At 40.5% G+C, this 27673-nt stretch overlaps 1 protein-coding gene across 1 annotated transcript in view; it reads right to left on the bottom strand.

Moving 5' to 3' along the window:
* The window catches only part of Dhpr (dihydropteridine reductase), a 97353-nt gene extending 70237 nt beyond the window's left edge, over positions 1-27116 (bottom strand). The window contains exons 1-2 of the mRNA XM_090385367.1: positions 26817-27116; positions 8960-9149 (exon numbers count right to left, since the gene is read on the bottom strand). Coding sequence (XP_090241493.1) covers positions 8960-9149; positions 26817-26906 — 280 coding nt within the window. The 5' untranslated portion in view covers positions 26907-27116. The remainder of the gene's footprint in view (positions 1-8959; positions 9150-26816) is intronic.
* Positions 27117-27673: the final 557 nt, after the last annotated feature.

Genomic DNA, 27673 nt, shown 5'->3' with positions numbered 1-27673 from the left:
GTTGTGGGGGATTCTCCTATCCGTTATTATGGCGCAGTCCCAGTACAGTTTGTGGGTTGGAGTCTTTAGTACTGCCTGTGGTTCATACTTGTAGTACGGTACACTTTCTTCAACCAACTGGTATTTCCTGACTACCTGGTCATGTCTATGAGTGTACTCAGTCTGGGTGATCACCTTGCATCCTGCGGTGTTGTGTTGAATCGATTCTGAGGACAGGTGGCATCATCGACATGTGTCATCGAATACTCTAGGCTCCTTGGCGATGTATTTTCTATAGATCCTGGTGTTGATTACCTGGTCTTGGATGGCAAGCATGAATTCTTCAGACTCGGGGAGGAGCGTCTTGCTCGTGAGCCATGCATTGGAAGCAATTTTATCTATGTGATCTTCGTGGAAATCATTGTAGTGTCTGCCATGGAGTGTCTTCTCTGCCCATCTGTCTATCATCGTTTTTAGCTGTCACCTCTTGGTTGGCGGGGATTCCTCACTTAGATTCAGTGGGGTATACTGCTTGTCTATCTCCCTTATGGCCTGGTGGAGTGCTGCTGTCTGATGGAGTTGAAAGTAATCCTTGAGGTTAACTATCGCTGTTTTCTGTTGCTCTATCAGGCCTCTTGCTCCTCCTCCTTCTCGGGCAATTGTCAGTCTCTCCACAGCAGATTTCAGGTGGTGTTGGCGGCTCTTGGTCATCATTGTCCTTGCTCCTCCAGATATCCTCCAGCTCGGTGTTAGTTCAATCTATGACCCCGAAGGAGCATGTTAGCACTGGGACTGCATAGGTGTTTATGGCTTTAACTGTGTTCCCACCGTTCAGCTTTGCTTTCGGCAGGCTTTTGAGTCTCTGATGGTATTTTTTGGTCTGGCTGGTCTTAATTTCCTTGTGCTGTAACTGCTGAGCCTGCATCATCCCCAAGTATTTGTAGGCCTCTCCCTCTGCCATGGCTTCTATCTCTTTACCAGTCTGCAGCTGGCAGTTTCAGTTGACTAATTTTTCCTGACACAATCCGTAGGTCTTGCACTTGTCTAGACCAAATTCCATCCTAATATCATTGCTGAATTCTTCGGTGATCTGGAGTAGTTGCTGAAGGTGTTTCTCAGTTCCTGCATAGAGCCTGATGTCATCCATGTACATCAGGTGGGTGAGGATGTACAGGTTCTTCCTTCCTTCCTTCTTTGAGGTTATAGCGGGTTAAGTGCTAGACAGAACCACAATGGGCTCAGGGCATCTCCCTGAAAGATTCCTTAATAGTGGTACACCATTTTGCCATCATTTCACCCAGGAAGTTTGTGACTATCAGATTGACTTTGTAGGTGTTCAGCACCTCTATCAGCCAGCTATGAGGTATGGAGTCGAAGGCCTTGTGATAATCGATGTAGGCTGCGTACATGTTGCGGCGCTTCTTGTAGGCTTGCTCCATAACCGTGGCATCTATGGCTAATTGCTCCTTGCATCCTTTCATCATAATGTTCAGCCATTATGTTTTGGCTCTCCAAGTGGTCTGATATCTTCCTGGTTATGTATCTGGTCAGGATCTTGTACATTGTTGGTAGGCAGGTGATTGGCCTATATTTCGCTGGTTTTCTTGTATCTTCGTCTTTAGGCTTCAGATATGCGATTCCTTGAGCGAGAAACTTTGGAACTGTCTCTGGGTGCCTTTATCATTCGGGTGAACTGCTCTGCCAGGTGCTTGTGTGTGCAAGCGAGCTTCTTGTACCAGTAGTTGTGGATGTTATCTATTCCTGGAGTTCACCAGTTGTGAAAGTTCTTGATCGTCTGTTTTACTTCTTCCCGAATCTCCAATCCTCTCATTTCTTGTAGATCCTTGGTTTTCTTGCGTTCTAGTTCTATTCAGGTTGCTCGGCTGTTATGTCTTACTTCCCTGCTCCATATGTTTCCCCAGAATTCCTCAATTGTCTTCTTCTTGGGTGGTCCGTCCCCTTCTTTCCAGTCTTCTCCGAGATTCCTGTAGAAGCCTCTTTGATCCTCATCAAAGATTCAGTTGTTTATTTTCCTCTGGGAGCTCTCTTTGTATAGGCGTAGTCTCTTGCTGAGTGCAAAGAGGTTCTGCTTCAATGTGTCCAAGCACTCCCCTATTCTCTCATTTTGTATCATGTTTGCTGTGGATGCCATCTCTCTTGAGGATGCTCTTCATATTTCCAATCAATTTCTTACTTCTATTACCCCATTGGTACTGGGTCGATTGGCCTATCTTGACTCTTAATTCTTCTGTTGAAGTCTTCTTTCCCGAGCTGGTGGTTCCTTCTGTTTTCGATTCTTCTGCTGCTGGTCTCTCTCTCTCGCTTCTCTTCCATTAATCCTCGTGGCTGCTACCGCTGCACAATACATGGCTGTGTGGATGGCCTCCAGTGTTGCACCATTGCTGTCGAGGTAATGCGGTATTATGTGCTGGCACAGTTGATCTGTGACTCTCCACAAGGTTCTATTTGGGCCCCTGCTTCGGTATCATGTGAGTCTTTGTGAGGTCCATTCCTTCGAGTTCTGTTAGGGGTTTCATCCACTCTTACTCTATTCTGGATATCATGATCTCGTCTGTTTCCACTTCAGCTGCTGTGGGTTGTATTTCTTCTTGCTCTTTCTCCTCTGGGTCGGTGGTGGCATGTTCTTCCTCCTCTGGTTCCCTATTCTTTATCCTTTGCAGTTGATCGCTCATATCCTGCTTGATTTTTTCCAAGATTGCAGGAGCTATCAGGTTCTTTGTGATGATGGTCCTTCTCTGGTCTGCTATACACTGTTCGGTGTCATGAATATCCGGGAATCGTTCCAGCCACTTGGTATGCAGCCTCGCCCTGTAATTTGTCACATCGGTCTTCAGCTTTGTTATTTCGTAGTATGCTTGCATGATGTACGTATTCATTTCAATGCTCCACTTCATGCCCTGGCATTATCTTCTTTCCTGGGTGGTCACTAGTGCAGTTGCGCAGGAAGCACATCCAGTTGGTGGGGCTGGATGGTCTTGCCTTTCTCTTGTGGTAGCCATACAGGGGGCAGCACCACTTGCTCCACTGTCTTCCTCGGGAGACAGTCTCCAACTCCTCTCGAACCGACCCCTCTGCCTAAGGCCCAAATGCGAGTGACTTTATCCTGTGCCACACTCAATGCAGTATGATTAATTTTTCTCTGATTAATTATTATTACTATTATTATTGTGTATTTCAATAAAATCTAATCAGCATTATCTACTTTATAATTTTAATCACCAACTCTGTATAGTTAATTTAAAAATGTGAAGGAACTGTACCTTATAGTTTCAAGATAAAGGAACCACTAGGTGACAGTGATCACAGTGTACTGATGTGGGATTTACTTAAAGATATAATTACCATAAGGGGTAAAGGAAAGGGTTTTTGCTTCCATAAAGGTGAGTACAGTGGTCTCAGACAGGTTTTAAATTCTGTACAGTGCGATCAACTGACGATGTTACCAACAGTAAATTCTAAGTGGGAAGCATTCAAGGAATTAATCGTGGATGCTACTAAAAGTTTCATACCTATTAAGAAATATTGTTCAAGGTTTAGGCCTAAATGTTTATCAAATGAACTAATGAGACTCATGAAAGAGAAGAAAAATGCATGGGATGCATATAAATTATCAAGAAACTCAGAAGCCTATGGCAGATATAAGCTAGTCTGTAATCAGGTCACAAAGGAGGTTAGGCAGGCAAAGGCAGATTACGAGAAATCCTTGGCAAAAGATGCTAAGAAAAACAGCAAGGATTTCTTTACTTATATAAACTTTAAAAGGAGGGGGATGAATCTGATTGGTCCACTTGAAATCGATGGTTCGACTGTTGATGATCCTGCTCAGATAGCAAACAAACTGAATGAGTATTTTGCATCTACATTCACACATGAGGAGTTATTAAAGTTTGAAAATGGCAGAGAGTGATCATATTGTAGCAGGGTACTTAATGTTCCACCAACTAACTACCCAGCAGGTAGTTGGTTGGTGGAACAGACTTCCTTCCCTTGTTGTGGAGGTTGATAGCTTAAATAAATTTAAGGCTCAGCTGGACAGGTATTTCGAACGAACAGAGGGGTGAAGTGGAATTTTTTTTTTTTTTGGCTGATGCTGCATAAGCTTGATTTCTTGCATCATATGCTTCTACTAATGCTAATGCTAATGATTTTGTAATAACTGAGAGCAAAGTGGAGGAGAAACTGTTTAAGTTAAACATAAGAAAGGCACCTGGGGTGGATGGGATCTATCCAGTTATATTAAAGTAGGCGGCAAAGCAACTAAGCAAACCTTTAGTCATAATTATGAGAGCATCCTTGGACTCATGGGAGGTCTCCAACTTCTGGAGATGTGCAAATGTATCCTCAGTTCAAAGGGGATCGAAGGGTGACACGAGTAATTACAGACCAGTTAGTTTAACTTGTGTTCCGGGTAAAATAATGGAGTCACTGGTTAAAGATGCGTTACGGGATCATCTAGACAAGACTGCAGCAATAATTCATACACAGCATGGGTTTGTTAAGGGAAAGTCTTGTCTGACAAGTTTGATAGGATATTATGATGCAGTAACAAAGGAACTGGATGCAAAAAATAATTTTGATATCATATATTTGGATTTCAGGAAAGCTTTTGACACTGTTGCGCATGGAAGACTATTGTACAAATTCGAGCAGAATGGTATTAGGGGTAAGTTGCTACAATGGATAAAAGGATGGTTGAGTGGTAAAAGACAGAAGGTGGTAATCAATGGGTCCTGCTCTTCGTGTACTAATGTTATTAGTTGAGTCCCACAGGGTTCGGTGTTCGGTCCTCTGTTGTTTTGTATATTTATCAATGATACCCCAGGGACTCAAATCTGGTGAGTATGGGCTTGGCACACCCAGGGTCCTCAGCTGGATATCATCATTCTTCTCTTTCTTGGTGATTCCTTTCTACTTTGTCTGTCTCTCACTCTCACTCTCTCTCTCTCTCTCTCTCTTAGGGTAACTCGGGAATTTTTTTTTGGTGGGTGCAGCATTAGCCTCAGGCTTCCTTGCACTGTATAGATAATAATAATAATATTGACGAAGGTATATCAGGCTTAGTGTCTTAGTTTGCAGATGATACAAAGGTTGGTAGGGTTGTCAATAACAGTAATGGCAGTGTGTTACTGCAACAGGATCTAGATAATTTGGGCAGATGGGCTAAGAAGTGGCAACTGAAGTTGAACCTTGACAAATGCAAAGTACTGCATATGGGTAGAAGTAACCCGAGAGAAACGTACCAACTGTGTGGTACTACAATTAAGGTGGTAGAAAATGAAAAAGACCTGGGAGTAATTGTGCAGTCAGATATGAAGTTTTCTGAGCAACGCAGACAGGCCATGGGGTTTTGTCAATGATATATAGGTTGTTGTTATTTGGTTTTTAGGAACATTAGCAACTAAGGCCATATTGCTCCGGGAACATGCGGTGGTCATTCCCTGACCTTTCCGCATCCTACGTTTTTAGTGGTGACGGACTCGAACCCAGTCTAATCAAGAAACGTGTGCTATGCACTGCTGCTCCTTCCCACCTGGCTATGGAGGCGCCTCAATGATATATAGGAATTTTGCTAGCAGGGAAAAGGAGGTGATTGTCCCTCTGCATAAGGTAATGGTCAGGCCACACCTTGAGTACTGCGAACAGGTCTGGAGGCCTGTACGCAGTACTCAAGGATGTAGATTTACTTGAGCGTGTACAGAGAAGGGCAACAAGATTGGTGACGGGAATGAAGGGATCCTCTTACCAAGAGAGGCTTAAGTTCTGCAAATTGCAGTGGCTGGAGACTAGGCACCTGTGCGGTGATCTGATTGAGGTGTATAAGGCCTTGAATGGGTTGAGCACGCTGAATTCTGATGGGATCCTTCCACTTGTTCAGATTACGAACCTAAGGGGGCATAAATTCAAATTAAGAAAAGACAGATGTAGAATCGATGTGTGGAAATTTGCCTTTAGCCAGCGGGTGGTTAATTGCTGGAACAAACTTCCATCTGTCGTTGTGGAAGTTGATAGGTTAAATAAATTTAAGCAGGAACTGGACAGGCATTGGCGGGAATGGTGTGATTTTTTTTTTTTGGCTGATGCTGCATAAGCTCATACACTTGCTTTCTTGCATCACATGCCACTACTACTAAGTGTGAATATTAAAACAAGTATTTTTATTATTGTACTGCAAAAAATAGTAATTACATGAACTATAAAAGTAAGTAGCATACAGATGACCAGACAATTTTTTTTTTTTTTTTTTTGTCTTTGTGTTGCTAGTTCATCTATTTGTATTTTTTTATAAAGTATGTATTAAACTGCCCATTAATTAAGCATATTAAGCTTAGAGGTCAAGATTCAGCCTAACATTCATTAAAACTAACATAACATTTACTGTCACTAGTCAGTTCATTATTTGCTGTTTCTGTGTTGCTCTTCATAGCATTTGTAATACTGCCCTATCTCAATTTCCTCTCCTTTTGCTGGTCATGAGCAGTAAAAATTTACCTATTAACAAACAATAAGTGTACTGATTGCCATCGGTTAGTATGAATTTTGTTCATTTCAGGTCCAGTGCAGTGGCAGTTATCGTAATGCTGGCACTTTTGACACTGCTCCACGTGAACAAAAAACTGGAACACAGTAGTATTAGAGGCAAATTACTCTTACGGATAAAGTTATAGTTATTGGCAGAGAATGGCATTAATGGGCACTGCTCTTCTTGGACTAATGTTGTTAATGGAGTCTCTCAAAGTTCAGTGCTGGGTCCTTTTTTTTTTTAATATTTATTAATAACATTGATGAAAACAAAGTTTAAAGATCACACAAAGGTGGCAGGGATCATATAAAGCTGACAGAAATCAGGGTATGATGCTGCAACAAGGCCTACAAAAATTAGCCAGATGGGCTGAGAAGTGGTAATCGAGTTTAACATTGAAAAATGCAAGATACTACATATGGGAAGCAGTAACCCCAGAATAACACACCAATTGGGTGGGAAGTACTATTACCCCCCCCCCCCAGGTCTTTTTTCTTTCTCCACTCAAGATAGAAAAAGACCTTGGGTAATAGCACAGTCTGACATGAAGTTTTCTGAGCTCTGTAGGAGCTGCTAGGAGAAAGGATTCATCCATTGTGTAAGGCAGTGTTTCTCAAACTGTGTTCCACGGAACACTAGTGTTCCGTGAGATGTGAACAAGTGTTCAACGAAAAATCGTAATTATTAATTCAAAAAAATAAAATAAATTTTGCATATTTGTAGCGTACATTATTTTTGTATCATTATAATATTTAACATAATTTTTTTTTTTAGTTATCAATATACTGGCATAGACTAATAATGAAGCAGACCGCTGAACACTTTATTTTGGCAGGCTTTGCATAGAGAAGTATGCGTAGTGGTAATGACACCTACAAAAACGTAGCAATGTGGTGATCTAGTATGTCATTCATATGCGATTTTGCCTGGAGTACACGGGTTGAAGGAGCGGTGGAAGCGAACTGATATCATAACTAAACTCACTACTTCAATGTATAAATTTTTTTTTGACAATTATTAGTATTTCAAAATATTATTATTAAAAATGTGACCATGGATTTGTGGTTATAAAAAGGAACTTTATAATGAGAAGCAAAGTACTTCTTGTAGTGCAACTGTGGTCGATTAAAACGAAGACAATATTGTCACACTTCAAAGTGAGGATGAACAATCGCAGCCTTTTGTTCCCAAAAAATCTGAAGTGAAAAAACAGGAACCAACTAATAAAAGACCAAAATGAAAGTATGATGACAGTTATTTGAATTTCAGCTTTACCTCCGTTGGAAATAAGGATGCTCCTGATGCACAGTGCATCATATGTAATAAAATATTAGCAACAGTTCTTTGGCTCCCACTAAACTTGTGTTTCGTAAGTGTTCCGTGAATATGTTGCAAGATGAAAAGTGTTCCATGACTAAAAAAGTCTGGGAAACACTGGTGTGAGGTAATGGTTAGGCCACACATTGAGTACTGCATACAAGTCTAGAAGTCTAATTTTAGAAGGATGTAGATCTGTTGGAATAGATGCAAAGAAGAGCAACATGATTCAGTAAAGGACACAAAAGGGTACTCTTATCATAAAAGACATATACATCACCATTATAAGTTCTGCAAATTACAGCATCTAGAAACCAGGCACCAGAATGAAGTCTTTATGAATTTAAATGAATGGAGTAAAATTAGATCTGGATGGCATCCTAACTCTTGCTTGGAAAACAAACAAAGAAACAAATTTAAATGAGTCATTGATTATTTGAAACAATCTTCCATCTCTACAACTGGTGTTGTGGAAGGGTAATTTGAATAAATTAAAGTATAAGAATTAGACAAATTATTAGAGGAGATGGCCAGATGAAGTGGGTAGCGTAATCCCCCCTCCTTTTTGGATGATGCTATATAAGGTTGCTTCCTTGCATCATTATTCCACTACTAATACTAATGTGGATAGTCAATGAGAGCCATAGTGTAAAACGCACCTGGTCTCCAAATCCAAACAAAGGGAGGAGTCTCAATTCTGGCAAGCAAGACAGTAATTCTTGTACGCAGGCTCTCTGAACTATAAGAGATCCTGTATCCAATAAGTGTCACCCATCCAAAAGAATACTAACATGTTATGCTGCTTACAGAAAGAAAATAAGTAACAACTCGACCTTTAAAACTGGCTATAGAGCAATTTTTTTTGTTGTGTTTTATTTCAACAAATACATTCCTCAACACCAAATGAGCCTTGTAATTTGGATCTAAATTTATTTCACATTATTCTTATACAATATTAATATTTTCAGAACAATCTTTTTTTCCTTCAAATATTACAGAAATCACTCTGTCACATTAAGTAATATTTTATTTTCCAGTTGCAACAATATAAAAAATAATAATAATAATCAATATATACAGTATATAATAAAAATTAGATAAAGTATTATATATCTTAATCACCTTTTGATGAAGCATTACCACCAGCCCATCCTCCAGCAACACAAATTATAGCATCAATTTTCTCCCCTTTTAATAAACTGTCTACTTCAGATTCTACTTGAGATGCCTGATCTGTCCAGGAATCCGAAGATTTGATAATTATATTTCCATTAGCTTCTTCATTTTCTCCAAGATCAAGGGAACCAACCCACTATATATATACAGTGAATATAAAAAAATATTTTTTCACTATGTAAAATAGCAAAACAAATTTAAATAAAAGTTTTAACTATATTGTAACTAATATTCTGACTACTACTTCATGACTGCAAAAATTTTATTAGTCAAAATTACTTAAATATTGTCAGTATTAATAAATAGTAATTAACTGTACAGCTTTAAGTTTTGACAATGCTAATTTAATCAAGATTCAGTTATTTCTGAATCAACTTTTATTGAATTTGGTGTTAGGCAACTGATTTGGTACCATAAACTATCCTTCAACAACATAATGGGACACTAAATGAAGAACACCTGCTTAGAAAAATGAATTTTTAATATCGAGCCATACCCTCATATTAGTTATTGATGTTATTAATAAATGGGTATTAATAACATCAATAACTCTCTGTGTAGGGGACACTTCCTACAATGTTTTGGTGTGTGAGCTACTCTGCTCACACACCAAATTTCTTTCTAGTTTAAATTTGTTACATGGAGAATAATAATTCGGGGAGGAAAGAATAAAAGTAGTAGATCAACATGAATGAATTCAGTATTAGTATTAATGGGGGCAAAAGATGCAAGAAAGCAAGCTTATAACAGCACCGGCAAAAGAATCCCATTTCACCTATCCATCCCCTCCAAAAGTTTGTCAAATTCTTCCTTGAATTTACTCAAACTGTCCACTTCCACAAGAACGGATAAGCTGGTTCCAGCAATCAACAACCCCTTGGCTTAAGGCAAACTTCTGCATATCTATTTTGCAATCATCCTTCCTCAATTTGAAATTATGCCACCCATCCCCGTGTGCATAAGAATAGGAACAGGTGCATGTATACTTGTGTGCACACCAATGCTAGGAATTTGGTAAATAAATTTGATGAATTTGAGGTGTTGGTCAAAACGTCAAAGGCAGATACTGTTCGGATATCAGAGACATGGTGTCACACAGATATAAGGCATTCAGAATTGAAATTTGGGGAGTACAGTGTGTACAGAAAGGATAGGAAGGGAGGAGATATTATGCTATTAGTTAAGAAACACATAAAATCTAAGGAAGTGTAGCCAGTTGATAGTGGACAGTGCAGTGTTGAGTCAGTTTGGTGTGACAAACACTGGCAAAGAAAAATTGAGAGCAGGAGTGTGTTATAGGCCTAATGACTCGGAAAGTATAATGAACAACCTTACAAATTATTAAATTATGATATTAAGGTTGCCTGTAAATGATTACTTCTACCCAAATATTTATTTTGTCTGTAAAATGTGTGTGTTCTCTGGTCGATTTTCCTGTTTGCTGGATGAAAAAACTCCAGTTTCTGGGAGAAAAACCTTCCTATCTACGCCTGAGACTGACTAACTCGGCCACAGAGTGAAAAAAGCCCACTAAAGTTCCTCACGTTAGTAGCCCACTATTTCCCTGAACAACTGTACAGAGAAATAGTGGGCAAGTAAATCAGACTGTCTTATAATGGGGGATTTAATTTTTCAGATATTGAGTGGAACTTGTGGGTTGATCACTCACACACTAGCAAGGATTTGGTGGATTTATTGTATTGTTTTTTACAGCAGCATATTCGTGAGGCAACTAGAGGAAATAATATTCTTGATCTGATTATCATAGTGATTCTTCATGCATTAAGAATCTGCAGATAAAGGAACCAATGAGTGGCAGTGATCACAATGTGCTGATGGGAAATTTACTCAAAGAGGTAACTACCATCAGGGGTAAAGGGAAGAGTTTTTGCTTTCGTAAAGGTTTCTACAGTGGTCTGAGACCGTTTTTAAATTCTATACGGTGAGACCAACTGCTGATGTTACAAACAGCAAATTCTAAATGGGAAGCATTCACAGAATTAATCTTGGAAGCTACTAGGCTTTTCATACCAACTAAGAAATATCATTCAAGGTTTAGGCCTAAATGGATGACAGATGAACTAATGAGAAATGTGGCAGAGAAAAAAATGCATGGTATACATATAAATTAACAGGTGATACAGAAGTCTACAGTAGATATAAGATTGTCTGTAATCAAGTCACAAATGAAGTTAGGCACAAAAGGGCAGATTACGAGAAATAGTTGGCAAAGGATGCAAACAAAAACAGCAAATACTTCTTTACCTATGTCAACTCCAGAAAGAAGGGCATCAACAGATTGGTCCACTTTATATCGATGGTTCAACTGTTGATGATCCTACTCAGGTAGCTAGCAAACTGAAGTATTTTGCATCTACATTTATACAGGAGGAGTTATTCAAGAAGAGGAATGCCAGAGGTGTATTAAACTCCGGGAGTGAGCCAAATGATTTTGTAATAACTTAGAGCAAAGTGGAGCAGAAACCGTGGAAGATAAACATAAGAAAGGCACCTAGGGTGTATGGGATCTATCCAGTTATATTAAAGCAGGCAGCAAAGGAAGTAAGCAAACCCATAACATAATTACAAGAGCTCCCTTGGACCAGGAGAGGTATGGACTGGAGATGTACAAATTAGCATAGGCATATGATGCAAAAAAGCAAGCTTATGCAGCATCAGCCATAAAAAAAAAAAAAAAAAGGAAAATAAAAAAAACCACTCCCATTTCACCCCTCCATTCGTTCCAAATACCTGTCCAGCTCAGCCTTAAATTTATTTAGGCTATCAATTCCACAACAAAGGATGAAGTCGTTCTACAACTGTCTTTCCTCAATTTGAATTTATGTCCTCTGGGATTCTTCCTCTTGCTAAGAATAATCACCTGAGAGGTGATTATTCTGAGCAAGAGGAAGAATCCCATCAGCATTGAGCATGCTCAAACCATTCAAGGCTTTATACACATCAATCAGACCACCTCGCAGGTGCCTAGTCTCCAGACACTGTAATTTGCAAAATTTAAGCCTTTCTTCGTAAGAGCAAACCTTTGTTCCATTCACTAATCTTGTTGCCCTTCTCTGTACTCATTCCAACAGCTCTACATTCTTCTTAAAATGAGGCCCCCAGACCTGTATACAGTACTCAAGATGTGGCCTGACCATGCCTTATACAAGTGGATAATCACCTCCTTATCCCTGCTAGAAAAATTCCTGTATATCATTGACAAGACACTATGAGCTACTCTTGCAGACCGTCTGCACTGCTCAGAAAACTTCATATTTGCCTGCGCAATTATCCCCAGGTCCTTTTCATTCTCTACCACTGTCAGTGTAGTACACCATCCCCAGGCAGGGAAGGGAGAAGACAGATCTCTGTCTCCTCTCCTCCCTGCCTACCCCCCATACTTCGCCTGGTGGGGCTCATCTCCACTGACCTCTTTGGGGATGCCTACTCTATCGTCCCTATTCTTCTATCTGTTTTTCCTCCGGTCTTAGTCTCCCCCCTCTCACTAAATCGACCAAGTACACCATTAACAATGCCGCCAAATTCTAATCAATGTCTAAATTCTACTGGCTTCGTGTAAATCGCTAAGACAACTAACACTATTAGCTTTTATCTAGCGTACAGCCACACACGTCTAAATTTAATAACATCAAAATTTTACCCGACCTATTAGGCCTTTAACACATCTGTTTAGCGTTCAATACCAAACAGCGATTTCCTAAGAGCAATCCCATTAAGCATTAATGTCAAAGGCATAATTTTTTTTTATAGGTCCTAGCCACTGAAATCCCAGGAAACTAGGTGGCAGGACCTGACAGAGCAATTTGTTGTGATACTGGATACACCCATCTAGCCTCCACGTGGCAAGGATGGGCAATGTCAGGCCCCACTAGGGGCCTGGCAGCCAATAAGCCGGACAAACAATGGGCACAACATATCACACACTGCACAGACACTGCCCACACACTTTCAAGTCTCTGGCTTGGCAGTACTGTCCTCAATACAGCGAAACACACATGGAGATGGGAGAAATCCCAGGTGCTGTCTGACACAAACATACTTTATACCTTATCAGTGTAGTACCACAGAGTTGATACATCACTCTGGGGTTACTGCTTCCCATATGTAGTACTTTACATTTGTCAATGTTAAACTCCATTTGCCACCTCTCAGCCCATCTGCTCAACTTTTCTAGATCCTGTTGCAGCAGCATAATGTCATTAATGTCCTTAACAACCCTGCCAACCTTCGTATCGTCTGCAAACTTGGACATTAAGCTTGATATACCATCATCAATATCATTTATAAATACAGAAAACAACAATAGACCCAACACTGAACCCTGAGGGACTCCACTAATAACATTAGTCCACGATGAGCAGTGTCTATTGATTACCATTCTCTGTCTTCTCTCACACAACCATCCCTTTATCCATAGCAGCAATTTCCCTCCAATGCCACACTGCTCAGATTTGTGCACCAGTCTTCCATGTGCAACAGTATCAAAAGCCTTTCTAAGATCCAAATATATTATATCAAAGTTATTCCCTGCATCCAGTTCCTTTGTGACTACATCATAGTATCCAATCAAATTGGTCAGACAAGACTTTCCCTTAACAAAACCATGCTGTGTCCAAGCTATAACTGAAGTCTTGTCTAGATGATCCTGCACTGCTTCTTTAACCAGTACCTCCTTTAATTTTCCTGGAACAGAAGTTAAACTAACATGTCTATAATTACTTGTGTCGCCCTTTGATCCTCCTTTGTGAATTGGGGTCACATTTGCACATCTCCAGTCCATGGGTACCTCCCTTGAGTCCAAAGAAGATCTAATAATTATGGCTAAGGGCTGGCTTACTTCCTTTGCTGCCTCCTTTAATATAACTGGATAGATCCCGTCCACCCCGGTTATCTTTTTTATGTTTAACTTCAACAATTTCTCTTCCACTTTCTTCTCAGTTATTACAAAATCATCTAGCTCACTGCCAGAGTTTAACTCACCTCTGGCATTCCCCTCCCTGAATAACTCCTCATGGGTGAATGTAGATGCAAAATACTCCTTTAGTTTGTTAGCCACCTGAGCGGGATCATCAACAGTTGAACCATCAATATCCAGTGGACCAATCTGATTCATCTCTTTCCTTCTAGAGTTTACATAGGTAAAGAACTCTGTGTTGTTTTTCTTTGGATCCTTTGCCAATGATTCCTCATAATCTGCCTTTGCCTGCCTAATCTCCTTTGTGACTTAGTTACAGACCAGCGAATATCTATCGTAGGCTTCCATGTCACCCATTAATTTGTATGTATCCCATGCTGCAATAATTAAAGACAAACACCAGCCAAGGAATAAAAATTTTTATTATAAAAATAATGTGATACACTATCGGAAATATTACGATAAAATAAATTACGATAAAACGTTAAAAATATAGTTAAAAATATACCGAAGCAATAAAATTATCTAAAATAAACTGGATTAAAATCGATAAAACCTGAAGCTTTCGGAGGCTGCTGTCTCCTTCTTCAACAGTATACTATTACTGCAATGACACATCCTTAAGTAGCAGACCCATGGCACTCATGCACGTGGTCCATCAGCCACATGGTTGGCATTCCCCACGCGTGCATCGGAAACGGAAGTGGCTCGGGAGCGTGTCAAACAGAACCGGTCATCCCGTCTGAGGACAACCACCTCAAACAGGGGGTGTAAAGGTGTCTCCCTGTCCCTGTTAATAGTATTACGACTGGATGAACCGATTCGCAAGCTCTCGAGCCACTTGCGTTCCCGAAATCCATGGGCACGGTCCGTAATGACCGCATCTTCAGGGGAGGTCCGATGCTGCTTCTCCAGAAAGGCTCTGCCACAGCAGATCTCGCATAATTAGCAGTCTTAATAGCGGTCATGTGCTCCCCCAGACGGTCCTTTAAACGTCGTCCCGTCTCCCCCACATAACATTCCTCACAATCCGGGCACTTAATCTCATAGACCACACTACTAGTATAGTCCTGGGCTACGGGATCTTTAACTTGAGACACCACTGTGTGCAACCTCCGTCCCTGAAGCTGCACACAGCGGGTCTGACACTCCCGCAGTGCCCGTACAATGCGTTCTGAAAGGCCCGGATAGTAAGGAATGTATGCGGTAGCCACAGGGGCAGGAGACTCCCTACGATTGGACTCTCCCTATAAATATATTTGTCCAAGACCCTCTGGGGGTACCCACACTTACTGAGGTCTGCCGTGATTCTACAAATTTCCATTTCCTTATCCTCGGGGGTACTACAGTGGGTCCCCACCCTATTCAACAACGCCCTGGCTACACTATTCTTATGATGATAAGCCTGTGCCAAGCTGTAATGAACATACTGGCCACGGCACATAGGCTTTCTATAAATCGTTGTCCTAATTCTAGACCCATCTCTGCTAACCAGGACATCCAGAAACGGGAGGGACCCAGCTTTTTCCACCTCAGAGGTGAATTGTATAAATGGGGAGAAGCTGTTAAGTAAACTGAGCACCTCATCTTCCTTCCCCTTTTTTAAAATGGTGAACGTATCGTCCACATATCTCCTCCACTCGTGCATGGGGAAATCCAACTGATGAAAAATCCTAGTTTCCAGTTCCTCCATTGCCAAATTAGCCACAATGGCACTAATGGGGGAACCCATGGCCGTGCCATGGACCTGCTTGTACATAACTTTTTGAAAGATCATGGTAGTGCTAGTGAAGCAAAACTCAACACCTTTACAAATATCATCAATACTTAGTAAACATCTAGCACTTAAGTTATCATCCTGCTCCAAGGCCAACCTTACACAATGCACCCCATGTCCAATGGGGATACATGTGAACAGAGATACAACGTCAAACGAGATCATAAGTTCATCTTCACCTATAGACTGGCTTCTTATAAAGTTCACAAATTCCTTACTATCCTTAACTACTAAACTGGAACGTCCCACTATAGGAGCAATAACTCTAGCTAAAAATCCAGATAAGGCATAGGTGGGACTACCCACAAATGATACTATTGGCCTCAATGGAATGCCCACCTTGTGCGTCTTTGGGAGGTCATAGAATCGGGGTAATCGACATCCTGAGGCATGAAGAGTCCAATAAACTTCTTTAGTTATTTTACCAGCCTTATGCCAGCCCTGTATGATGTTGTTAACTTGTCTCTCCAAATCAGCTAACGGATTTTGATGGGTAACTTTATATATGTTGGTATCCTGTAAAAGATCCAGAGCTTTTGCACAATAATCTTCTTTGTTCAGTATAACTTGGATCTGCCTTTATCGGCAGGTAATACCTTCATCCTTTCTAAGTTGTCTTAATACTCTTTCATGCCTCGAGACAAAACTCAAGGCATTGAGTTTTGCCTCGCTAGCACTACCATGATCTTTCAAAAAGTTATGTACAAGCAGGTCCATGGCACGGCCATGGGTTCCCCCATTAGTGCCATTGTGGCCAATTTGGCAATGGAGGAACTGGAAACTAGGATTTTTCATCAGTTGGATTTCCCCATGCGTGAGTGGAGGAGATATGTGGACGATACGTTCACCATTTTAAAAAAGGGGAAGGAAGATGAGGTGCTCAGTTTACTTAACAGCTTCTCCCCATTTATACAATTCACCTCGGAGGTGGAAAAAGCTGGGTCCCTCCCGTTTCTGGATATCCTGGTTAGCAGAGATGGGTCTAGAATTAAGACGATTTATAGAAAGCCTATGTGCCGTGGCCAGTATGTTCATTACAGCTTGGCACAAGCTTATCATCATAAGAATAGTGTAGAAAGGGCGTTGTTGAATAGGGTGGGGACCCACTGTAGTACCCCCGAGGATAAGGAAATGGAAATTTGTAGAATCACGGCAGACCTCAGTAAGTGTGGGTACCCCCAGAGGGTCTTGGACAAATATATTTATAGGGTAGAGTCCAATCGTAGGGAGTCTCCTGCCCCTGTGGCTACCGCATACATTCCTTACTATCCGGGCCTTTCAGAACGCATTGTACGGGCACTGCGGGAGTGTCAGACCCGCTGTGTGCAGCTTCCGGGACGGAGGTTGCACACAGTGGTGTCTCAAGTTAAAGATCCCGTAGCCCAGGACTATACTAGTAGTGTGGTCTATGAGATTAAGTGCCCGGATTGTGAGGAACGTTATGTGGGGGAGACGGAGCGACATTTAAAGGACCGTCTGGGGGAGCACATGACCGCTATTAAGACTGCTAATTATGCGAGGTCTGCTGTGGCAGAGCATTTCTGGGAGAAGCAGCATCGGATCTCCCCTGAAGACGCGGTCATTACGGACCGTGCCCATGGATTTTGGGAACGCAAGTGGCTCGAGAGCTTGCGAATCGGTTCATCCAGTCGTAATACTATTAACAGGGACAGGGGGACACGTTTACACCCCCTGTTTGAGGCGGTTGTCCTCAGACGGGATGAACAGTTCTGTTTGACACGTTACCGAGCCACTTCCGTTTCCGATGCACGCGCTTGGGGAATGCCGACAATGTGTCTGATGGACCACGTGCATGAGTGCCATGGGTCTGCTACTTAAGAATGTGTCATTGCAGTAATAGTATACTGTTGAAGAAGGAGACAGCAGCCTCCGAAAGCTTCAGGTTTTATCGCTTTTAATCCAGTTTATTTTAGATAATTTTATTGCTTCGGTATATTTTTAACGTTTTATCGTAATATTTCCGATAGTGTATCAGATTATTTTTATAGTAAAAATTTTTATTCCTTGGCTGGAGTTTGTCTTTAATTATTGCAGTATGGAATTTCCCAGCCCCATAGGCCTGTTTGAAGATGTATCCCATGCATTTTTCTTCTCTGCCATATGTGTCATTACTTCATCTGACATCCATTTAGGCCTAAACCTTGAACAATATTTCTTAGTTAACAGAAGTTAAACTAACAGGTCTATAATTACTTGTGTCGCCCTTTGATCCTCCTTTGTGAACTGGGTCACATTTGCACATCTCCAGTATTACATACCTATTTACATACCAACAACCTTAGTTGGTATGTAAAGCCTAGTAGCTTCCAAGATAAATTCTTTGAATGCTTCCCATTTTCAATTTGCTGTTAGTAACATCATCAGTTGGTCCCTCCGTATAGAATTTAAATTCTGTCTCAGAGCACCGTAGTCGCCTTTACGAAAGCATTAACTCTTCCCTTTACCCCTGATGGTAGTTACCTCTGAGTAAATCCCACTCAGCACACTGATCCCTGCCACCTAGTGGTTCCTTTATCTGCAGATTTTTAATGCATCAAGAATCACTACTGATAATACATGGTTTGTAAAAAAGATAAGTGGAACAGGACCAGGGTATGTCTGCCAGGGGCAAAGGTTGATGACGTAGAGCGAATATCATCTTTTAAGGGCACAAAAGGTGATATAGTTGTACACGTTGGCACTAATAATATTAAGAGTAGGAGACCGGCAGAATTACTTAACAAGTACAGGTCACTGCTGAACAAAAGCCGAGAATTAGGGTTGAATTTGAAAGTGTCTGCAATTCTGCCCAGACACGATAGGAGGGAATACATGATGAGAGCCTTGTCGATCAATTCGGCCCTGGAAAGATTGTGCAAGGCTCAAGAGGTAGAATTTTTTTCAGCCTGGACTGTACTTGTTAACAGGAGAGATTGCTTCTACAGGGATGGGATACACTTAAATAGAAAGGGTGCAAGAATATTTGCTGATGCTATCGGGGCAGTGTTAGGTGGGTCGGAAAACTGCTAGCTTGGGGGGAGACAAAGACCAATAGATTGACAGTAGCCACTGGCAGAGGTGAAAGAGATTCTTGCACTGCTTCTATTAGAATGAGCAGAAGCCTGAAAAACAAGATGCATGGTATTTCAGAGACTGCTGGGAGCCATTGCGGTACAAGTAAACACATGGGTTGTGTTAGGGTAGCTAAGAATAGAAACAGGTGCAGGTATACTTGTGTGTACACCAGTGCTAGGAGTTTAGTAAATAAATTTGATGAATTTGAGGTATTGCTCAAAACATCAAAGGCAGATATTGTTGGGATATCAGAGACGTGGTGTCACACAGATATAAGGGATGCAGAACTGCAATTTGGGGAGTACAACGTCTACAGAAAGGATAGACAGGATAGGAGGGGGGGAGGGGTTATGCTATTAGTTAAGAAACACATAAAAACTAAGGAAGTGAAGCCAGTCGACATCGCTGGACAGTGCAGTGTTGAGTCAGTTTGGTGTGACATAAGCATTGGGAGATCAAAATTGAGAGTAGGAGTGTGCTATAGGCCTAATGACTCTGATGAGTATAATAAGGAACTGTACAGGGAAATAGAGTGGGCCAGTAAATCAGAGAGTCTTATAATGGGAGATTTTAATTTCCCAGATATTGACTGGAATTTGGGGGCTGGTTACTCACGCACTAGCAGGGCTTTTGTGGATTTATTGGATGATTGTTTTCTACATCAGCATGTTCGGGAGGCAACTAGAGGGAGTAATACTCTTGATTTGATTATCAGCAGTGATTCTTCATGCATTAAGAATCTGCAGATAAATGAACCACTAGGTGGCAGTGATCACTGTGTGCTGAAGTGGGATTTACTCAAAGAGGTAACTACCATTAGGGGTAAAGGGAAGGGTTATTGCTTCCGTAAAGGCGACTACGATGGACTGAGACAGTATTTAAATTCTATACAGTGGGACCAACTGATGATGTTACCAACAGCAAATTCAAAATGGGAAGCATTCAAAGAACTTATCTTGGAAGCTACTAGGCTTTACATACCAACTAAGAAATATTGTTCAAGGTTTAGGCCAAAATGGATGTCAGATGAACTAATGAGGCATATGGCAGAGAAGAAAAATGCATGGGATACTTACAAATTAACACATGACACAGAAGCCTATGATAGATACAAGTTGATATGCAACCAAGTTACAAAGGAGGTTAGGCAGGCGAAGGCAGATTACGAGAAATCCTTGGCAAGGGATGCAAAGAAAAACAGCAAAGAGTTCTTTACTTATGTAAACTCTAGAAGGAAGGGGATAAATCAGATTGGTCCACTTGATATTGATGGGTCAACTGTTGATGATCCTGCTCAGGTAGGTAACAAACTAAATGAATATTTTGCATCGACATTCACACATGAGGAGTTATTCAGCAAGGGGAATGCCAGAGGTGTATTCAACTCTAGCAGTAAGCTACAGAATCTTGAAATAACTGGGAGTAAAGTGGAGGAGAAACTGTTGAAGATAAACATAAGAAAGGCACCCAGGGTGGATGGGATCTATCCAGTTATATTAAAGGAGGCAGCAAAGGAAGTAAGCAAACCCTTAGCCATAATTATGAGAGGTTCCTTGGACTCAGGGGAGGTACCCGTAGACTGGAAATGTGCAAATGTGACCCCAATTCACAAAGGAGGATCAAAGGCTGACACAAGTAATTATAGACCTGTGAGCTTAACTTCTGTTCCAGGAAAATTAATGGAGGTACTGGTTAAAGAAGCACTGCAGGATCATTTAGACAAGACTTCAGTTATAGCTCAGACACAGCATGGTTTTGTTAAGGGGAAGTCTTGCCTGACCAACTTGATTGGATACTATGATGCAGTCACAAAAGAACTGGATGCAGGGAATAACTTTGATATTATATACTTGGATCTTAGAAAGGCTTTTGATACTGTTGCACATGGAAGACTGCTACACAAATTGGAGCAGTGTGACATTGGAGGCAAATTGCTGCTATGGATAAAGGGGTGGTTGAGGCGGAGAAGACAGAGAGTGGTAATCAATGGACACTGCTCATCGTGCCTAATATTATTAGTGGAGTCCCTCAGGGCTCAGTGTTGGGTCCATTATTGTTTTCTGTATTTATAAATGATATTGATGATGGTATATCAAGCTTAATGTCCAAGACTGCAGACGATACAAAGGTTGGCAGGGTTGTCAAGGTCACTACTGACACTATGCTGCTGCAACAGGATCTGCAAAGGTTGAGCAGATGGGCTGAGAGGTGGCAAATGAAGTTTAACATTGACAAATGTAAAGTACTACACATGGGAAACAGCAACCCCAGAGCAACGTATCAACTCTGTGGTACTACACTGACAGTGGTAGAGAATGAAAGGGACTTGGGGGTGGTTGTGCAGGCAGATATGAAGTTCTCTGAGCAGTGCAGATGGGCTGCAAGAGTAGCTCATGGAGTATTGTCAATGATATACAGGAATTTTTCCAGCAGGATTAAAGGAGGTGATTATTCCATTGTATAAGGCGATGGTCAGGCCACACCTAGAGTACTGTATACAGGTCTGGAGGCCTCATTTCAAGAAGGATGTAGAGCTGCTGGAACGAGTACAGAGAAGGGCAACATGATTAGTGAATGGAACAAAGGGGTGCTCTTACAAAGAAAGGCTTAAGTTTTGCAAATTACAGTGTCTGGAGACTAGGCACCAGCGAGGCGATCTGATAGAGGTGTATAAAGCCTTGAATGGTTTAAGCATGCTCAATGCTGATGGGATTCTTCCTCTAGCTCAGAAAAATCACCTGAGAGGGCATAAATTCAAATTGAGGAAAGACAGATGTAGGATAGAAGTGCGGAAATTTGCCTTTAGCCAGCGGGTGGTCGGTTGGTGGAACAGACTTCCATCCCTTGTGGTGGAGGTTGATAGCCTAAATAAGTTTAAGTCTGAGCTGGACAGGTATTTTGAACGAACAGAGGAGTGAAGTGGAAGTGGGTTTTTTTTTTTTTTGGCTGATGCTGCATAAGCTTGCTTTCTTGCATCAAATGCCTCTGCTAATGCTAATGCTAATCAGATCAAGAGTATTACTCCCTCTAGTTGCCTCCCGAACATGCTAATGTAGAAAACAATCATCCAATAAATCCCCAAAAGCCTTGCTAGTGTATGTGTGACCAACCCACAATTTCCAGTCAATATCTGGGAAATTAAAATCCCCCATTATAAGACTCTGTGATTCACTGGCCCACTATTTCCCTGTAGAGTTTCTTATTATACTCATCAGAATCATTATTATTAATATCCATATGATGGAAGGAAGCCTGAGGCTTATGCTGCACCAGGAAAAAAAAAAAAAAGTTCCCGAGTAACCCTGAGAGAGAGAGTTAAAAGTAGAAGGGAATCACCAAGAAAGAGAAGAACAATGATATCCAGCACAGGACCCTCGGTATGCCAAGTCCATACACACCAGATGTGAGTCCCCGGGGTTGATTAGGCCTATTACACACTCCTACTCTCAATTTTGATCTCCCAATGCTCATGTCACACCGAACTGACTCGACACTGCACTGTCCAGCGATGTCGACTGGCTTCACTTCCTTGGATTTTATGTTTCTTAACTAATAGCATAACCCCTTCTCCCTTCCTATCCTTTCTGTACACATTGTACTCCCCAAATTCCTGTTCTGCATTCCTTATATCTATCTGTGCGACACCACGTCTCTGATATCCCAACAATATCTGCCTTTGACGTTTTGAGCAATACCTCAAATTCATCAAATTTATTTACCAAACTCCTAGCATTGGTGTATATGCAAGTATACATGCACCTGTTCCTATTCTTAGCTACCCTGAGACAACACATGTGTTTACTTGTACCACAATGACTCCCAGCAGTATCTGAAATACCCTGCATCTTGTTTTCCAGGCTGCTGCTCATTCCAATAGAAGCAATGCAAGAATCACTTTCACTTCTGCCAGTGGCTACTGTTACTCCAAGATGAGCAGTGTCCATTAATTGCCACTCTCTGTCTTCTCCCACTCAACTAACCCTTTATCCATAACTGTTAATCTATTAGTCCTTGTATTCCACCAAGCTAACAGTTTTCCACCCACCAGCACTGCCTCGATAACATCAGCAAATAGTGTAAATAATGATTCAATGAAGCAAATTTATACAAAAAAAAAAAAACCCGCCCTCTCATCTGCCCTATCCATCCCTCTAATAGTCCATCCTTATCTTTAGCCAAACTATCCACATCCATAATACCAGAAGGAGTCTACTCCAACCAGAGGCAGGCCGTCCCAAGAGTGCAAGAGGTGCACTGCACCCAGGAGGAAATGTTCAAGGGGTGCCTGAAAACCTGAAACTTACACGTATGAAGAAAATTTTAAAGGGGGGTGCCAAATTTCAACTGCCGTTTGGGCACAACATACCCTATGAACTGCCCTGACTCCAACAATTTCTTTCAAGCTGAAAGCAAATTTACACATTTTTATCCAATTTAGGTTTGTGTTCCCTTAGTGGTTTATCTGCTTAAAAGTAAAGAAGCCATCAGCATTTAGTTTAGCCATTTGGTCTCCTTGCAGGTGCCTAGTTTCTGAGCATTGCAATTTACAGAACTGAAGTTACAGTATGAGTACCCTTTTGTGTCCTTGTCTAATCTGGTTGCTCTTCTCTTCACCCATTACAAAAGATCCACATCGTTATAAAAATGAGGCTTCCAGAACCATATGAAGTACTCAAGACGTGATCGAGGCCATTATAGTACTTTATACAATGGGATAATCACCTACTTGCCTCTACTAGCAATATTCCTGAATATCATTCCGAGAACATAATCAGCTGTCTTAGAAGCCCATCTGCACTTCTCAGAGAACTACATGTTAGCCTGTGCAGTTACCATTAGGTGTCTTTCATTCTTCACCAAGTATAGTACCACCTAACTGATATCTGGAATTACTGCTGCACACATGCAATACCTTGCTTTTGTCAATGTTAAACTTCAACTGGCACTTAGCCCCTCTGCCTTATGTTCAGCAGTATCGTTGATTTCTGTCATTAGCCACCTTTCCAACCTTTGTATCAGCTGCAAATTTGGACATTGAAACATATCAAGTTTATCAATATCATTAATTAATATTGAAAACAGTAAGCAGTGCAGCACTAAACCTCAAGGGATCCACTAGTAACATTTAATCAAAAAAGAGCAATGCCCATTGATAACCACCTACTGTCTTCTGACACTCAAACATCCTTGAATTCATAGATGTAAATTGCCCCTAATGCCATAGTACTCCAATTTGTTCAGCAATCCTTCACGTCGAATGGTATCAAAAGCTCTACAGAAATCTAGTTGTATCAAAATAATTTTTTTGCATCCAGTTCCTTTATTACCATGTCATAGTATCCAATCAGATTGGTCAGGCAAGACTGCTCCTTAACAAATCCAGGCTGTGATTGTTGTATAACTGCATTCTTATCTGGATGGCCCTGCATAACTTATCTTATCTGGATGGCCCTTGGAACAGAAGTCAAACTTCCAGGTCTTTAATTACTCACTTCACTCTTTAACCCCTCCCTTTGTGAGACTCCAATTGTAGGACCCCCCCCCCCAAATCCAACTATGCTCTCATAATTATAGCTATGGATTTTTCTACCCCTTTTGTTGCTTTTAATATAATTGGATAAATTCCATCAGCCCTAAGTGCCTTTTAGCTTCCGCAATTTCTCTTTCACCTCCCTCTCAGTTATCACAAAATCCCTTAGCACTGTCATAACTTGGTATACTGCAGGTAAATGGAAAACATATATTCATGTAAAATTTCTATGTAATCAGTTTTATTTTAGTAACTGTGCACAATTGTTTTTATTAATCAGTTGATTGATCAAGTACACTGACAGGTGACAACTAAAGCCCTCCAAATGCAAGAACAAAAATTTATTAAAAAAAAAAAAAGTTCCATCCTGTAACCACAGCTTTCAAATGCTCAACTTCCATCCTTTACATGCCACTCCACCTGAGGTACACAGAAAACAGTGAGTCCAAACAGGTCAAACTGGCAGGATCCTGTGTGTTGTTAACTTTCAAATGTTAACAGTACTAAACCTATATGAAAATAATGTAAATGGATTACTTAAATTAAATCTGATATGAAATTTAGATAAAATTCATAAATTATACAAATCTTCATAAATGTTGATGTTCTGTGTATTTTTCCCCAAGGAGTATGTTGGCCCTAGTATGTTACACACATATCATACTATTGCCGTTACTGGGAGACATTTAAGATTTTCACATATTTATGTGAAGAGTCAGTGCAAGCGGTGGCATTGTTTCCCATTCTACTTCTGATGGAATGGCATGAATGGCACCTAGCTCACTGTGTGAAAGGGCTGCCAGTATAAATAAGTCAAACCAAACCTACCCAGTGTATATATATATTAGTCAATTTTATTTAATGGTATCTATCTCTAGGGAATTAGGTGTATAAGGACCAAACTAACAAGTTAGTAAAAGTAAACTAGCTTTAGCCATTTTTATAGTATATATATATATATATATATATATATATATATATTATTAGTAGTAGTGATATGATGAAAAAAAAAAGCAAGCTTATAAAACATTAGCAAAAAAAAAACTCCCACATCACCTGTCCATTGTACATCTACTCAAATAATTTGTCTAGTTCTTCCTTGAATTTATTCAAACTGCCCACTTCCACAACAGACAGAAGTTTGTTCCAACAATCAACAAACCACTGGCTGAAGGCAAACCTCCACACTTCCTCCAACTATCCTTCCTAAATCTGAATTCATGTCCCCTTTCCTAAATTTGAATTCATATCACATTCTTCCTCTTAGCAAGGGGAAGAATGCCATCAGCATTGAGCTTGCTCAATTCATCAAAGCCTTAAACATATCAATCAGGTCATTTCACATGTGCCTAGCCTCCAGATGCTGCAATTTGCAAAACTGAAGCCTGAATTGGTAAGACCACCCTTTCGTTCCCTTCATCAATCTTGGTGACCTTCTCTACAATCATTGCAGCAGTTCTACAGCCTTCCTAAAATGAAGCCTCCAGACCTGCATGCAGTACTCAAGATGTAGCCTAACAATTGCCTTATACAATGGGATAATCGCCTCCTTATCCCTACATGAAAAATTCCTGTATATCATAGACAGAACACCAAGAGCAGTCCTGGAAGTGTGTCTGCATTGCTCAGGAAACTTCATATCTGACTGCACAATTACCCCCAAGTCTCTTTCATTTTCCACTGCCTTGAGTGGAAAGTGAAAAATTAATATACCACACAGATGGTATATTAATTTAAGATACTGCTACTCACATTGCATTTGTCAATGTTACTTCATCAACATAAACTGGTCAGAAGTTAGGTTAGCTTACTTGTAACTTACAAGTGGAGGGGGAAAATGATAAACAAGTATTCAGATGACCTTTTTTTTTTTTAACATAAACACGAAAAATAAAAATAGTTGACATAAATACATCATGGCATTCATTTTTAAAAAAAATGATAGCAATTACAACTTTTTTTGTGTGTGCTCTCTGAAGTACGTTTACGTCTTTGGCACACTGGTGAGTTGGCTGCCTTATTTTGGACCCCACCACCACCCAAGCCCAAAAAATAAATTTTCTATCCAAGGCTTCCCGAATTTTTCTGTTGACACAAGACCGCAAAAAAATCACGGTGGATAGAATGTTTTACGCAATGCGGTCAGTGTCTGATACCATGTCGTTTGAAGATTATATTTGAAACTGGTCACAACAGCCATTCTCAATATCAATCAGTAACAGTTTGATGTAGAGTCTAGAATAATAATCTTATTTTTTCCGTACTTCAATTTCGAAGAACGTTGTAGCAAATATCATATGGAACAATCATAACGCATGCGCAAAGTGATACATACGAAAACAAGCATTTTGCGGCAGAAATTTTACAATTAATGACACTGTTGGAATGAATACGAGTTTTACAAAAAAAATTACGGCACTCGAATTTTCGAGACATTATGAAAGTATAAGTGACAAAAATAAAACACCAATTTCAAATTCCATACCCAGGCCCGTGATTTGAAAAATGACACGCATGTTCTTCCTAGTGCGCCTCTGCCACCGTATACCAAAACTCGGCCAACTGGATCAGCCATCGAGGACGTCAAAAGGTCAGATCTACAGACGCTCCGTTTATCAACTGTTACGTTTTATAGGTTCCCGCACCGCGACATAAGCCGCTACGACGTCAAAACCATGACTTATGATCAATGACCAGCCACTCACCGGTGTTACCTTATAGATAGCGTCTAAGAGGCTAAATACCGTACATTCAGGTTTTCAACAGACAACTTCAAAAACTTAAGCAAATGCAATTGAGCTTACAAACGCAACACCTGGGGAATCACTTCGTTGCTATTTCTCCCCGATACACGCGAAATGTTTTTTACTGTTGCTTAATGCGTTAATTATTTTTAATGTATTTTATTCTCTTTTATTCAAAAGACTAGATCCAATATAGCAACTAATGATAATGAAAATATCCGTCGTTCATTCTAGTTTTATCAGAAAATGACAGTTATGTTTTCCTAATTAATAAAGACAAGAAACATCTTTTTTTATGTAAATCTAAGACAAATGATATTATTAGCCTTAAGTGCAAGGAAGCCTGAGGCTTTTGCTGCACCAGCCACAAAAAAAATATATATATAATAAATAAATTCTGAATTACCCTGAGAGAGAGAGAACAAGAGTCAGAAGTAAAAGGGAATCACCAAGAAAGAGAAGATTGATGACATCCAGCTCAGGACCCTGGGTTTGCCAAGCCCATACTCGCAAGATGTGAGCCCTTTAGGGTAAATATAGACAGAAAATAATTTGTGTGTTGTTTCCGGGGTTTCAGAAACCAAGGCCATTTATTATA

The sequence above is a fragment of the Mastigoproctus giganteus genome, chromosome 11 (genome assembly GCF_048544385.1).
Source record: "Mastigoproctus giganteus isolate SK-2022 chromosome 11, ASM4854438v1, whole genome shotgun sequence".
NCBI classification, from domain to species: Eukaryota; Metazoa; Arthropoda; class Arachnida; order Uropygi; family Thelyphonidae; genus Mastigoproctus; species Mastigoproctus giganteus.
The sequence above is the reverse complement of the archived record's forward strand: the minus strand, read 5'-3'. Positions and strand labels throughout refer to the sequence as shown.